Raw genomic sequence first — 17,386 nt, 5'->3', positions numbered from 1 at the left:
TAAACCACTTGCACCGACCAGTGATCCATAACTGGTTCAACAAAGACCATGGTTTGTGCTATCCTGCCTGTGGGAAGTGCAAATAAAAGATCCCTTGCTGCTAATCTGAAAGAGTAGCCCATGAAGTGGCGACAGCGGGTTTCCTCTCAAAATCTGTGTGGTCCGTAACCATATAACCGTAAATATAATGTGTTGAGTGCGTCGTTAAATAAAACATTTCTTTCTTTCTTTCTTTCTTTCTTTCTTTCTGTGTCAAAATGATAAAACACGTTTAGAGTTGCGGCCCTTAGCTTGGTGGTCGCTACCCTGTAGGAAGGACTATAGATGGATTAGTGGATAACTATTTGATTAGTTTTACAGTTCAAACCGGGTGAGAGTTCATCAGTCCACTGTAGTTGTGATCCATGAACAAACAAAAAAAAGTACACTAATAAATATATAATCGGGGCGAATCGACTCACTTTTGGGATGAAACGACTTGGTACGGATAAGATTTAGAACAAACCAACCCTGGGTGAACAGGTCTAAGGGCGAAACAACACTGGGTTTGAAATGGTTTTAAGGCGAAACGACCCGGATTTGAAAAATAATATATACATTGTACTTACTGCTGGCTTACTGGGATGTATATTATTACAGAACATTGCAATGTATGACTATTCATCATCCCGCAAAAAACAGGTAGATTGTGTTTCTCTAGTTCTAAGGCTCATTTCTGACGTTACGCGTTAAGTATTACGTAACCACCAGCTCACCAGAGGGCATATTCACTGGAATGGAACAAAATGGCTGTGCCCATTATATCTAATAGCTGTCACATTTAACTGTTTTATTAATTAAATATAATATACTTGTTGATATTAAGCAATAATGTGCATAATATATCTTTGAGTATGCATACCAGTCCAAAAGCCTTGCTTAAGCATTCCTTTAAGAGTGTATACTACCAAATCAAATCCCATAGATGACAATAGTAACATATGTGGCTAAAACTCCTACCTGCAACGTATCAATCGACATAAACACCACAGATATAAATACTACCACCCCTCACCCTTAAAGTGAATTGGAAAAAATTGGAGGTCAAGCTCATTTCTACGACTACCTTAGTTCCACACGAAATCTGAGTACTTTTTTTTTTTTTTTTTTTTTTATAGGTACCCCATACATGTTTCAAGCACAAGGCTACTTGACACAGTGGTACTAGATGAAATAAAATTGCTTTTTTTTTTTCCCAGATGATTTTTTTTTTTTTTTTTTTTACAACCAACACACTCGCATTTATCACCAATCACAGGACCGGCCTCGGTGGCGTCGTGGCAGGCCATCGGTCTACAGGCTGGTAGGTACTGGGTTCGGATCCCAGTCGAGGCATGGGATTTTTAATCCAGATACCGACTCCAAACCCTGAGTGAGTGCTCCGCAAGGCTCAATAGGTAGGTGTAAACCACTTGCACCGACCAGTGATCCATAACTGGTTCAACAAAGGCCATGGTTTGTGCTATCCTGCCTGTGGGAAGCGCAAATAAAAGATCCCTTGCTGCCAATCGGAAGAGTAGCCCATGTAGTGGCGACAGCGGGTTTCCTCTCAAAATCTGTGTGGTCCTTAACCATATGTCTGACGCCATATAACCGTAAATAAAATGTGTTGAGTGCGTCGTTAAATAAAACACTTCTTTCAATCACAGGACTTGTAGTGTTCACTTCTCTATGAAAAGTTGGGTGCACCTCCAACTTTGACCCAGTCAGAAATTATTTGATTTAGTACTACCTTAAAGCACAGAAAGCTGTACTAATTAGTTTATTTATTGCCTCCAGCATGTTTTCTTGCCCCTACCAATGAACAAAGGCTGGTCCAGGAAGATTAAGGACATTTGATTGGGATTCAGAATGTCAACTTCTGTCTTCATCACACACGTGGAGCGATGAATAGGTTGCATCACAGAATAGGCATACAAAAGAAGTGTGCAAGAATGCAGTTACAAAGCCATATGAAAAGCCAAATGCAGAGGTCAGAAATGAATCATTATGTTTTCATACAAAATAAAAACAAAGAAACCATGACCGACATACTGTTTGCTCAATAATGTTTATAATTTTCTCGGCTTTATTGACAAAATGATCACCTCCTCATTAAAACTTTGGGGGTTTTGGATTTATTTTTATGAAAGTTAAGTAGAAAAAACAAAGCAAAAAAACAAACCCCACCCACCTACATGTATATGTAGATATTCAATAGGCATCAAAGATAACTTTATAGAATCTATCTGGTTTATTCTGGTGAACACAATAGATGCACAGTCCAAATAATTCAAATCGTCCCCATGGTAAGTGGAACAGTTGGTGTTATTGTGTGGTGAGACAAGAAACCCATTACCTTGTCACATCACTCTATGACTCTGCTGCTCCTGAACATGTTCAAAAATATGATTCTACTCAAAAGAGAAAGTTTCCTGTTCCTGTCCCAAAGCAGTGATGGACGAATGTTTTATTTAAGGACACATTCAACACGTTATTTATGGTTACATGGTACCGACTACAGATGAGAGAAGAAACTCACTGTCACCACGCAATGGGATACTCTTTCCAATTAGCAGGAAGGGATCTTTTATATATAACATCCTACAGACAGGATAGTACATGTATATACCATGGCCTTTGTTATACCAGTTGTGGAGCACTGGTTGGAACAAGAAATAGAACAATGGACCCACTGGTGTTTGATTAATGCTAGACCGATAGCCATCAAGCAAGTGCTTTACCACTGGGCTTTATCCTGCCCCCAGAACAGTGAAGGCATAAATGAGTGGAACATATAAAATCGACCTGGCCTAATGCTTATAAAACTTTTAGAATCTAGACTCGAGAATCTAACAGAGTCTCTGAGACACTAATGTCATGACAACACCATACAAACTGTATGCATGTGACATCATTAGCATGGGCCCAGATGACTAGGATACAAAAATGCTGCCACTACAACAAATGGCCACAGAGTTTGATTATAAACTTTGTGATATGAGCTGCCTACAACACATACAGGTACATAGTGATAGGTTACATAAAGCCAGTATCATGTAACATGATCCATTAGAGCTATTACCAGGATTCTGAAATTGTTTTCCAATGGGTTCATAGGGTACAGAACTGAAAAAGTATTTCCCATGAAATTTGAAATTCTGAGGCTTGGGTATGTCCACTGCCAAATTAGCCAATTGCTAAAAAAAATTTTTATTTATGGCTACAACATGTAGTCCTTGGCTAATAAAATATCCACATTTTAATATTTGAAAATTGGCTAAACCAAAATTTGTTCGTGTGTGAGCCCTGGTACAGTAGATGCATATGCAGCTCAAATAGATCCCGTGGGAATGTTATGTAAATGCAGGGCTTCTAGAATTTTTATAAAATCCACTAGCCATGGGATCAGTGATTTTTAAAATTTACTAGCCTAATTAAAAATTCACTAGCCCTACTTTACTTTAAGTTAATACAATTTTACTCAATAATAGTAATAATCAGATATGTCACCTAAAGAGGGAGATGGGGTGGGGACAGAATATTCATATTTACAAAATAGACTTAACTGCAACAGTTGACTTGTTTTGTTTTCATTAGCCATCAGGCATGGCAATAGTAGTTATTTACTAGCCCAACATTAAATATCACTAGCCATGGGAGTGGGGCTACCATAATCTAGAAACCCTGGTAAATGTTTGGAACCAATGATATTTATACAGTAATCAATAATGTATACAGATTCATTAAAATATACTCTGTCAAAAAAGAAACGCATAGGTGATAGGGTAAGAAGAAAAGTGTTTGATTTTACAAAATATCATTTTTTTCTATAATGTTGCTGAATGACCATGTTTGTTAATGTTCCTGGAATGGGACAGCATGCCCAAATGTACCCTAAAACAAACTTAACGCACATTGTGCAACAATTGCAGGAAATCAGCGTGAAATGGTCAGATTTTGTCAAATGCATGTGAAACTTGGGGAAAAGATTGGGGTAGTGATGGGTATTTAAAGCTGCAATGCTCGCAATGATGCCTCATTTCCATTTCGATGTAGACGAGTTACAAGATGCCAAGACTAAACCTGCCAAATCGAAACATTGCAATAGGCCACCTCCAGTTAGGTGAATTGCAGTCAGCAGTCACATGCCACATGAACGTCCATCAGAGCATCATTTCACCTCTCTGGGACAGGTACCAGCAGTTTCAATCAGCTGAAGACCAGCCCAGAAGTGGAAGACCTCGCATAACAACTGCAGCACAAGATTGCTATATCCGGGTTCTGCACTTGCGTAACCGAACTGCCACAGCAACAAACACTGCTGGATGCATACCTGGTTTGAGAAGGGTGTCTGCACAAACCATTCGGAACCAACTTCGAGAAGCTGGTTTACGGGCTAGGAGACCGTATGTTGGCCCCGTCCTGCGACATCAACATCAACATTTACGTGTTCGTTGGTGCAAGAATATACAGGGGTGGAACTTGGGAAACTGGCTGTGGACCCGGAGCCTCAGACGCTTCCGCAACTGTCACATGCACTGCAGGAAGAATGGGTTAGGATTCCACGTGCCAGGATTCAGAGACTCTATGCCAAGGAGATGACGCACAGTTGCGGAAGCGTCTGAGGCTCCGGGTCACGCTGGCGTACACGTCTGTCCAGTTCGTCCAATAGATGTTCAGTGGGGTTGAGATCTGGCGAGCTTGATGGCCATGACAGCACATTAATGTTATCATTCTGTAGGAAATTCATTGTTACACGTGCCGTATGTGGCCTGGCATTGTCCTGCTGTAAGAGTTCTCTCTATCGATCCAAAATGGGAAGCATGTGATGGCGAAGAATTTCATCCCGGTAGTGTACAGCTGTCAGGTTGCCTTGTACGAACACAAGTTCACTTCTGCCGGTGTATGAGATGGCTCCCCACATCATGACACTCCCTCCACCAAATCTGTCAACTTGGGTGATGCAGTTGTTGGCAAAATGTTCATTGCGGCGTCTGTAAACACGTTGTCGTCCATCACGTCGCTGTAGATGGAAATGTGACTCGTTGCTGAACCATACTCGCCACCAGTTTCCCAAGTTCTACCCCTGTACATTCGTGCACCAGCGAACACATAAATGTCGATGCTGACGCCGCAGGACGGGGCCAACATACGGTCTCCTAGCCCGTAAACCAGCTTCTCAAAGTCAGTTCCGAATGATTTGTGCAGACACCCTTCTCAAACCAGGTATGCGTCCAGCAGTGTTCGTTGCTGTGGCAGTTCGGTGACGCAAGTGCAGAACCCGGATGTAGAGATCTTGTGCTGCAGTTGTTATGCAAGGTCTTCAACTTCTGGGCTAGTCTTCAGCTGATTGAAACTGCTGGTACCTGTCCCAGAGATGTGAAATGGTGCTCTGATGGATGTTCATGTGGTGTGCGACTGCTGACTGCGATTGACTTAACTGGAGGCGGCCTATTGCAATGTTTCATTTCGGCAGGCTTAGTCTTGGCATGTTGTACCTCGTCTACATCGAAATGGAAATGAGGCATCATTGCGAGCATTGCAGCTTTAAATACCCATCACTACCCCAATCTTTTCCCCAAGTTTCACGTGCATTCGCCAAAATCTGACTATTTCACGCTGATTTCCTAGAATTGTCGCACAACGTGCACTAAATTTGTTTTAAGGTGCATTTAGGCATGCTGTCCCATTCCAGGAACATTAACAAACATGGTCATTCAGTAACATTGTACAAAAGAACGGTATTTAGTAAAATCAAACACTTTTCTTCTTTCCCTATCACCTATGCGTTTCTTTTTTGACAGAGTATATATTTGTTATCAAACACTGCTTGATGTGTTGGATGCTTTGGCAATGATTTAGTCTTGCTGGCATACTGCAACGAAAGGTTTGCATGTCTAGCACCCAACAAAGGTTCGTGGGCATCAACGTACAAGCTGTCTACAGATGTTCTAAAAGCACCAAAAGCCTTTGGCCCTGATTGTGTATAGGATCTAGCATCTGCAAGTAAGACTTGCATACTGGCCCATACACAATGCATCCATAGTCAAGTTTTGACTTCACGAGAGATTTATATAGACGAAGCATAACCTTTCGGTCTGCTCCACATTCTGTATTACCAATAACTTTTAAAATATTGAGAGCTTTTAAGCCCTTCTTTTTAACATATTTAAGAGAGGGCACAAAAGAGAGCTTCCTGTCAAATATAACTCCCAGAAATTTGGTCTCATCCACAACTGGAATAGGATTTTTGTCCAGAAACAACTGTGGAGCTGAGTGGAGCCCTCTTTTCTGGTGCTAAGTGAAATATGGTGTTACTGTATAATGTCTTTAAAATAATGGCATGTAGAATTTTAAAAGAAAGGACACATACCATGAACTTCACAAAAAAGAAAAGAATAAATGTTTGTTTTATTAATGTTAGGGGCAGATATAGAAATTTAAAAAGGGGGAGGGGGTGCCAAAATTTTTAGTGTGCTAACTACTAGATGTTATGACACATCTGGTCAATTCCACCACAAAGATTTCAAATTTTCCGTCAAAAAATTACACACTCGACACATTTTTTATTTATGGTTATATGGCGTCAGACATATGGTTACGGACCACACAGATATTGAGGGAGGAAACCCGCTGTCTCCATTTCATGGGCTACTCTTTTCGATTAGCAGAAAGGGATCTTTTATATGCACCATCCCATAGACAGGACAGCACATGCCACGGCCTTTGATGTACAAGTCGTGGCGCACTGGCTGGAGCGACAAATAGCCCAATGAACCCACTGACTTGAATTGATCCCAACCCGACCGCACATCACAAGCGAGCGCTTTACCACTGGGCTACGTCTCACCCCTCTCAATAGCATGTGGAGCACACAGCTCTAAAGCACAAGTAACTCTGCGGAGAGATGTGTACCATTTTGTCACTGTAAAATAGGCAGGAGGTTTTTCAGACTACTAATTGGGGGCCATCCATAGTGTATTTATGGACTGTTTTACCGCCCCTCCCCCATGTACACTTTTTGTACATTTAATCATTACTCCCTCCCCCACCTGCATGTACCGGTGTACAAAGATCTTCCATGCTGAAAAGTACATTGAATACAATTAGGAGCATGGACTGAATCCATTTTACAATAAACAAATTAATTTTTGCATATGTACCCCCTCCCCATGTACATTCTTCATATGTAATGCACGACACCCACTTCCTACAAGACAAAATAGATTAAAGTGTCTCAGTAAAAACACATTTTTATTAGATGTATGGAAGGAAATAGTGTTTACATTAATATATCTGACAGTTAATTAAAAAAAAACATGACACATTTTTAAATAGTAATTTGTTTTTTTCTGAAACGCCTTGATGAAAAACACTTGATAGATGTAACAGAGTGATTTTTAGCCTATGACACACAAAAAGGGGTTATTCCCCCCCCCCCCCCCCCCCCAAAAAAAAGAGTTAATAACAAATAGTTTTCGACCCAACAGCCTGTCACAATACAGCAAATACCAGGATGTCATAAACGTGGTTGTACTGTTTATGCAAAATAGTATAGCCGTGAAACATTTCCACACCATTTGTTGCAGCAACATCAATGGAATTTTTTATAGAACACTCACCTGGTGTTTGAGTCGAAGGACTGAACCCTTTCAGTGGACCCACGACTGGTACATCAATGTGAGGGCAGGACAGTGGTAAAGTGATGCACGGTCGGTGTGGGATCGATCCCCGTCGGTGGGCCCATTGGGCTATTTCTCATTCCAGCCAGTGCACCATGACTGGTACATCAAAGGCCGTGGTATGTGCTATCTTGTCTATGAGATGGTGCATATAAAAGATCCCTTGCTACTAATGGAAAAATGTAGCGGGTTTCGTCTCTAAGACTATATGTCAAATTACCAAATGTTTGACATCCAATAGCTGATGATTAATAAATCAATGTGCTCTAGTGGTGTCATTAAACAAAACAAACTTTTGTGTGTGTGTGTGGGGGGGGGGGGTACATCCATGAAAAAATGCAGCAGGTTTCCTCTTTGGATTATATGACCAAATAGTTGACATCCAACAGCCAATGATTAATAATCAGTGAGCTCTAGTGGTGTCATTAAACAAAACAAACTATAACTCGCTAGCTCTCAGTGTTACTCCAATGCAAGGCATGTGTCCAATGCAAGGCATGCTGTTCTTGCATACTGTATTAGAATTAACAGCACGTTCCGTGCTCTGTGAATGCTAGTCTGGTTAAAACACAGAAAGCTGTACTAATTAGTTTATTTATTGTCTCACAAGTGGTCCAGCATGTTTTCTTACCCCTACCAATGAACAAAGGCTGGTCCAGGATGATTAAGGACATTTGATTGGGATTCAGAATGTCAACTTCAGTCTTCATCACACACGTGGAGCGATGAATAGGCTGCATCACAGAATAGGCATACAAAAGAAGTGTGCAAGAATGTAGTTACAAAGCCATATGAAAAGCCAAATGCAGAGGTCAGAAATGAATCATTATGTTTTCATACAGAATAAAAACAAAGAAACCATGACCGACATACTGTTTGCTCAATAATGTTTATAATTTTCTCGACTTTATTGACAAAATGATAACCTCCTCATTAAAATTTTGGGGGTTTTGGATTTATTTTCATGAAAGTTAAGTAGAAAAAACAATAAAGCAAAAAACCCCACCCACCTACATGTAGATATTCAATAGGCATCAAAGATAACCTTACAAAATCTATCTGATTTATCCCAGTGAACACAATAGGTGGACAGTCCAAATAATTCAAATCGTTCCCATGGGAAGTGGAACAGTTGGTGTTATTGTGTGGTGAGACAAGAAACCTATTGTCACATCACTCTAGGTCTCTTCTCCTCCTAAACATGTTCAAAAATATGATTCTACTCAAAAGAGAAAGTTTCCTGTTCCTGTCCCAAAGCAGTGATGCACAAATGTTTTATTTAAGGACACACTCAACAATTTTATTTATGGTTATATGGTGCCGGACATATGGCTAAAGTCTACAGATGAGAGAGGAAACCCACTGTCACCATGCAACAGGCTACTCTTTCTGATTAGTTGGATGGGATCTTTTATGTATAACATCCTACAGGGTGTATACTACCAAATCAAATCCCACAGACGACAATAGTAACATATGTGGCTAAAACTCCTACCTGCAGCGTATCAATCAACATAAACACCACGGATATAAATACTACCACCACTCACACTTAAAGTGAATCAGAAAAAATTGGGGGTCAAGCTGCTTGTTTCTGAGATAACGGGTAGCGTCTATGCCTACCCTAGTTCCACACAAAATTCGAGTACTTTTTTTTACAGGTACCCCATACGTTTTCAAGCACAAGGCTACTTGACACATTGGTACGTACTAGATGAAATAAAATTGCAATTTTTTTTTACCCAGATGAAACTATTATTTTTTACAACCAACACACTCACATTTACAACCAATCACAGGACTTGTGGTGTTCAGTTCTCTATCAAACGTTGGGTGCACCTCGAACTTTGACCCAGCCGGAAGTTATTTGGTTTAGTACTACCTACAGACAGGATAGTACATGTATATACCATGACCTTTGTTATACCTGTTGTGGAGCACTGGTTGGAACAAGAAATAGAACAATGGTCCGTCCCACTGGTGTTTGATTAATGCTAGACCGATAGCCATCAAGCAAGTGCTTTACCACTGGACTTTATCCTGCCCCCAGAACAGTGAAGGCATAAATGAGTGAAACCTATAAAATCGACCTGGCCTAATGCTTATAAAACTTTTAGAATCTTGACTCGAGAATCTAACAGAGTCTCTGAGACACTAATGTCATGACAACACCATACAAACTGTATGCATGTGACATCATTAGAGATTGAGTCTAGACTCTAAAAGTTTTATAAGCATGGGCCCAGATGACTAGGATACAAAAATGCTGCCACTACAACAAATGGCCACAGAGTTTGATTATAAACTTTGTGATATGGGCTGCCTACAACACATACAGGTACATAGTGATAGGTTACATAAAGCCTCACACTTCCACCCTCAAGAGAACATTCCCTTTCCACAGATTTCTGGAGAAACTGTGTCTGAAGGAAGGAAGGAAATGTTTTATGTAACGATGCGTTCAACACATTTTATTTACGGTTATGTGGCATCGGTTATATGGATAAGGACCACACAGATATTGAGGGAGGAAACCCTCTGTCACCACTTCATGTCTGGAATTTGAAGGTGATGATACACAAGATGTTAGGTCTCCACTTGGTAATAGCTCAAATATAGAAACTGTTCTTGATGAGAAAAGGCTGAAAGTGGATGCTCACAATGATGTAGAAAAGGCTCCAAATGCTAATGATAATAACCGATGTGTTGTCTGTAACGAAACATACCTGAAGGTAAAGAAACTATGCCCTGAGGCAAATAAAAAAAACTTACCAAAACAACCGGGTTTTTTTGGTGCACCCTTTGTAAGGAGTTCATATGAACTGGACTGCCAGACCAAAACTTGCTGGTTTGATTGGCATCATAGGTGAGAGTATTGCAGATAAATAACAAGTAAGTCCGTATTTAGCTCAAATAACCTTTATTTTTTTATTAAAAATACAACAAAAAATATTATTTGAAGCAGAAAAGTAAACAAATTTTAGATTTTTTTGGTTAATCTCCTTCCCAGGAGTTCAGAGTTCAAAGGGTTAATATGGAGCAAATAAATGACAGAAATCGATTTGTGATGAACAGAGCAGATAATTGCCCATTCAGAAATTGGTTTATGCAAGCCAGGGCACTTGCTTGTGTCAAACCACAAAAAGTTTGTTTTGTTTAATGACACCACCAGAGCAGATTGATTAATTAATCATTGGCTATTGGATGTCAAACATTTGGTAATTCTGACACCTAGTCTTCAGAGGAAACCCGTGGGCGGGACGTAGCCCAATGGTAAAGCGCTCGCTCGATGCACAGTCGGTCTGGGACCAATCCCCGTCGGTGGGCCCATTGGGCTATTTCTCATTCCAGCCAGTGCACCATGACTGGTATATCAAAGGCCATGGTATGTACTACCCTGTCTGTGGGATGGTGCATACAAATGATCAGCGGGTGTCCTCTCTCAATATCTGTGTGGTCCTTAACCATATGTCTGATGCCATATAACCGTAAATAAAATGTGTTGAGTGCGTCGTTAAATAAAACATTCCTTTCTTTCTTTCCCAGAGGAAACCCGCTACATTTTTCCTAATGCAGCAAGGGATCTTTTATATGCATTTTTCTACAGACAAGAAAGCACATACCATGGCCTTTGACCAGTTGTGGTGCACTGGTTGGAATGAGAAAAAAAACTATAATTAGTTGAATAAATATACAGAGGTGGTTCGATCCTGCGATGCAAGTACTCAACTGACTGAGCTAAATCCTGCCTGTTGTCAAACCACAAAGACTGCATATAAGGCACAGTGGCATTTAGGACAATGAGGAATGTATTGGCTGGTTTTTCTGCCATTTTCAAACGTTCATCTCAATGCATGTAAAAAAAAACCGACAAACATTGAAATTTTAATTTTAATTTCTAAATTTCAGGGTGTGAAATTGAACTGTGACCATGCAGCAAATTGAATGACCTAGTCATATGCTTGAATGCCCTGAGAAGTAAACAGAGTCTCATGGCCAAATCAGCCGTGCCTTATTCAGCATGTCAGTAACTGGTTATCATACTTTAATTTGACTCCTGAAAGTGTTTTTTATTACAAAAACACCAAACTGTTCATACTTATTTATGTATTTATTCATGTTGCCGTGCTTTCTGGCTATAATGCGCCCCAAATGGCCATGCCCAATCATTTGCCAAATATGAGGCCTGAAATTTCAAAAAAGAAAGAAAAGTAACATGCATTGAGGTGAATATTCATAGATGTAACTATAAACCGAGTTTCATTGATGCAGGACTTGAAGTTTATGAGAAGTGCCGCTAAATACAAACGTTGATGCTATCACTGCCAACGCCACCACTAACATAAAAGTAATGTACCAATATCTCAACTTTTTGACTTTGTAAAGGCGAGACAAAAAGCAAAATAAAGAGTCACGGTCGCAGGCACCTGTTGAGCTACACATGCTTACATCTGTCTTCACTGCTACCCGTCCACTCACTCGTACATGGCCACATAAGATCTGTAGAAGCCACTTCCATTTTCCATGTGTATGGTCAAACACATGGATATTTAGTCAATACTGTTCATCTTGCACAAGTTCACTGATGCTTACATTGGCAAGTGAACCACAATATCAATTTATAGGTTATCAATTCATAATACACAGAATTCTGTTAAGTACATGTAGCGAGTTTAAATTTAAAAAAAACTTCTTTATTTCTCATTGTCATTCTGATTTCATTTCATGGAACATTTTCAAACAATACTGAGAGGTACAAGTTCATCAAGTTGAGAACAGGAGACAGTGAAACGTCTCTGCTATGATACATTACTGATGATATAATTACACCCCACCCTTCAGTTTGAAATCAATTCCCAACACTTTATGGTTCAACAACAACATGCTTGTTTTTGGTCTTTAATCAGAATTGCCACGCCAGCAGATGTACTGACGTGATGCCAAATGTAGGATTTGACAGCACATCAATACACTGACACCATCACCACATACTGAATGAAAAATAGTTTTGAATTTTGTTGCTTAGTCACAACATAAAAAACTGAATATAACTCAACAAAAAATAAATCATGCCCAATCCACATCAGATCAGACCTATCCAATGATAAAATTAATTTTACCTTCCAATTCTTTGGTACCTGGCTGCTTAATTCAGGAACATGTATTTGGCAATATACATAATAGACTAGAGCTCCAATGCTAACAGGAAATGCCATCCAGTATAATCGTACAGGTCTCACATAAGTTTTGCTTTTGCTTTCTGAAAACATACCAAAAAATCTAGTGAAACATTATTAGTCTTAATAACATATATACTGATGGAAAGAAATACGGGAACACATGGTATATGAGACAAAAAGTAATTCACTACTGGAGTAGTTCAGTGTGTATAAAATACAGAGATATATTGTGACACTGCATGTCAGTACTGTGGGGTTGACGTCCAGTAACATGGTTAATTTCCTGATACTTGTGGACGAGAATTATGGTTGTAGTCAACATTTGATGTTATTACTCGCATGCTCCTTTATTTCTTTCCATCAGTATATTGAGAAAACACTGTGAAATGCACCATGCCAATAAAATTATGCCCACCGATTCAAACCAAGGTATTGTACATGTATAAGAACAAATGCATAAATATTATGTGATCACTAGAAAGGAAAGGAATGCTTAAAGGAAGGGACAATTAAGGCATTTTGCCTGGTATGCATATTCAACGATATATAATGAACATTATTGCTTAATATCAACAAGTATAATGGTATAGTTAATTAATAAAATGGTTAAATGTGACAGCTATTATATACAATGGGGGCAGCCATTTTGTACTATCTCAGTGAGTACACCCTCTGGCGAGCTGGTGGTTGCGTAATACTTAACGCGTAATGTCAGGAATGAGCCTTAGAACTAGAGAAACACAATCTACCTGGTTTTTGCGGGATAATAAATAGTCATACATTGCAATGTTCTGTAATAATACACATCCCAGTAAGCCAGCAATAAGTATATCCAGCACTATAAGAATTATTTTTCAATACAAAATAAATAAAATATCATTGTCAAAGTGGCTACACAACAGGTCAAAATAATTAACAATGTTTTATCCATGCATTAACCTACATACTGAAATGATACACGGAGTGTTTTCTTAGTTAATTGGTCTATGCTGTTAGTTGCTTCTACCTGTGATTCCTGATTGGCAGGTGTGTATTTGATTTTGGTAACCAGACAAGCCAATTAATTGACGCTGTCTAGACACAAAAATATATACTGGTATTGTGTAATATTACCTGTCGCCCCTAAAATGGTAATGGCCATGGTAAAACTATTGATTAAGTAGACTTTTCCATCTAAAACGACAGAACTGACCAATTACGTAGTCCCAAAGAAAAGAATATTATCACTTAGGTATCTTGGGTTGTTGTTTTTGCTCCAACGTAGCATATCAATAGGCCTAATAGTGTACATTTTTCCTTTGGATTATTTAACAGAGAAAAATACAATAACCCCATTTTGTTCCGTTAACACAACTTGAAATATATTTAGTTAAATAGTTTATTATATTATTACGTCATTTATGTTGTTTTACAAGTCAGGTTGATCAAAGAGAAGCGCCTTGTTGAAAATTATTGCTTTTGTTTACACTGTACATACAAGAGATGGTCAGGAGCTGACATCACTTCACCCCAAGCTATACCACAGGACGTCACAAAAACGAAACAAAATGGCTGCCCCCAGTTAGAAAGAATAATCATGTTTTTTTATTAACTCTAAAATTATGCGTTTTTCATTTGCTAAAGTGTCAGTATGTGTTGGTGGTCCGGGTATTCATCTTTCCAACACATAGGCTCTTGTTTGAGTTGACCCTACCTTTAATGACACTGTAGCACATTTCCTAAGGATTGCATGGTTATTAGATCATTTACATTATCAACATCTTGCCTACCTTAAACTTATTTGATGTCACTGACAGTTGCATCTATATGTGTTCATCTCAATGTATGTTAAAAAAAATAAAAATAAAACTTTAATTTGTTTTTTTTAAAGTTTAAAGGGACATTCCTGAGTTTTCTGCATTGTAAGATGTTTCCGACTAATACAATATTTCTACGATTAAACTTGCATATTAAATATATTTTCTTGTTTAGAGTATCAGTGTCTGTATATTCAATGTGTTTCTGGTCGTCTTAATATTTGTAAGAAGCCTAAACTGAATTTGTCTTTAAATAATTTCGTACGTACGAAAAAACTATATTTTAGGAAATAAAATGAAATTTAACCTAGTACCAATATTAGAACGATCAGAAACACGTTTAATATACAGCCACTAATATTTTATGCAGAAAAATACATCTGATATGTAATTACAATCGTTCAAAAGTCTCTGTTAGTCGATAACATCTTAAAAACTGCAGCAAACTCAGGAATGTCCCTTTAAATAGACATTTTAAGTAATTTATTTCTTCACATGCATTGTGATGAACATCCATAGATATGATTATAAACCATGTTTCATTTATTCAGGACTTATTGTTTGTGAGAAATGGTGCTAAATACATAGTTTGACGCTGTTGCCAGAAAAGTACATTCAATACCTATAGATCCTTCCCATAATTGGGTGCTTTACATGCAGTGAGAATTGGAACTACAGACTTGTGACATTGGGGGTAGGGGTGGGGGAAAGGACCTGTGAACAGAAACCCTATGCGAACAGAGATGCTTGTCCTGTTACACAGGAAATAGAACATTCTCTCTCTCTGACTGGTATCACTTTCACTTGCTATAATCTCAACTGGTGACTGTACCCAAACTTTGGGTTTAATGTCCTAAACAGATGGGTCTCTAGAGGGCCATCCATGCCACCTGGCAAGGAAGGAACAATATGTAATTAACATTGGTATGTAACACTTAGATCAGATTTCCATACATATATAGAAAAAGTAAAAACAATCTTACTGTGTTGCATAAAACATCTTCTTTGTGGAATTGCTGGTACTGGTAACATAAGTTGTGTAGAGTTGAGAATACAGTTGATTACCATTGAACATGCCATGTTTGCTTGAACCTCAAATCAGTTGATCTGAAAAAAGAACATAATATGAAATTAATTGGACTTGAAATTAATTGGGCACGACAGCACCTACATATTTAACCGAAACATTATCGAAAGGGGATGAAGTTGGATTTCTTTTTAAAGGGTATCCAAATTATACACGGACAACATATATTTACTTTAAAAAGAAAACTCTTTTTTTTTGTGGCTGCACGGTGTGCACATGGATATTATTCAACAAAGAACATTCAGTTTTGATTTTGGTCGTGCAGTTAAATTTTATGCTATAACTGGAGTGCTATTTGGATTTGAGAATGGCGAGTAAGATTTTCCCTCAACTAGCCCTGCTGAAGACCATGACTTTCATGTCGTTAAGTTTCAACCCTGGGTTACCCCTAGATGGATTATTAAATAAGGAGTAGAGATGGGCGGTATATCCTATATACTGTTCGGTATCGGTATTATGTCAATACCGATTTACCATACTGAGCAAATTTCACAATACCGAAATTTCGGTTTTGAAAAATGTTTTCCACCATTTAGTAAAGCACTAAAAATATATCTGACGAATGCAAAAAAAGGGTTGGATATAAATCAGAAAAAGAGACTTCGTGTATGGAATTTTATTTTATTTAGATGAAATTAGCGGGTAAGCCTTAACTCAGACATGCATTTAAAGCTGAGTATATACTGAAAATACTGCTCGTTATTGGTATTGTGTCAATACCGAATACCGTACTGATACAATCCACCCCAAAAATACTCAAATTTCAATACCGCCCAGCTCTAATAAGGAGATGACCAAAAATCTCATTTACTGTTGGGTGAAGTCACCGAACTTCATACATCTAACTAGATGAGAACAAAATGTAGACAGTCAGGTGATATTTAATATTCACTTGTTACATTAATACCTTCTCATGTAATAATTGTAAAAGATAAAGAAAAACATGGTAATCTTGCCCGAATTGTAGGCTATAGCTATAATTAACAAAACAACAACCCAAAACAAAAACAGCAAATAATAAAAGGATGTTATTAAAACAATATTACCAAAAACATAACCAATAAACATGCACTGAGTGATAATAAATTTATAAATTTTATTAGTAATATAAACATTTTAAACTGCACAATCCCGTCTTGTTACATAATGTATGGCGATTTCACCCAGCGTCAACCGGCAGAAGGTAAACAACGGTCCAAAGACAGAAAATATAGACATGCAGGTCTTATTTAGTAGATTTATTAACTGTTACTTTAATATCATCCCAGGAAATAAGTAAGTGGAAAAGACTGAACATGGAAGAAAAAAGTGTCAGCGACCTTGCCTGTGCTTGGCAGGATAAACTGAAATAAAAAACAACAAAAACACACACTGAATAATAATAAGCTTATAAAATAATGCATGTTAGTAAAGTAAACATTTTATACAGCCACAATCTTGTCTAGTTACGTGTATCAGGGCTCACCTGGATCAAAAATACCTGTAGCCAAAATATTAGCCAAACGGAATTTTTATTAGCCATATTGAAAATGCTTTAGCCAAATTTGTTTTACGCAGTACTGTATAGAGTATTTATATATGAATATGAAAATGTATCTTTTTCAGCTAATTGTGTACAAA

At 38.3% G+C, this 17,386-nt stretch overlaps 1 protein-coding gene across 2 annotated transcripts in view; it reads right to left on the bottom strand.

The window, feature by feature from the left end:
* The window catches only part of LOC121367838 (phosphatidylserine decarboxylase proenzyme, mitochondrial-like), a 64,765-nt gene that overhangs the window by 46,393 nt on the left and 986 nt on the right, over window positions 1-17,386 (bottom strand). The window contains exons 1-3 of one of the 2 annotated variants that reach the window (XM_041492240.1): window positions 17,019-17,036; window positions 15,663-15,786; window positions 12,824-12,963 (exon numbers count right to left, since the gene is read on the bottom strand). In XM_041492240.1, coding sequence (XP_041348174.1) covers window positions 12,824-12,963; window positions 15,663-15,759 — 237 coding nt within the window. In that variant the 5' untranslated portion in view covers window positions 15,760-15,786; window positions 17,019-17,036. Of the gene's footprint in view, window positions 1-12,823; window positions 12,964-15,662; window positions 15,787-17,018; window positions 17,037-17,386 lie in introns of those variants that run through there. The other variant, XM_041492239.1, reaches the window with a different exon arrangement.

This window comes from Gigantopelta aegis, chromosome 3 (assembly GCF_016097555.1).
Source record: "Gigantopelta aegis isolate Gae_Host chromosome 3, Gae_host_genome, whole genome shotgun sequence".
Classification (NCBI taxonomy): domain Eukaryota; kingdom Metazoa; phylum Mollusca; class Gastropoda; order Neomphalida; family Peltospiridae; genus Gigantopelta; species Gigantopelta aegis.
Note: the sequence above shows the minus strand (reverse complement) of the source record. Positions and strands in the feature narration are given on the sequence as shown.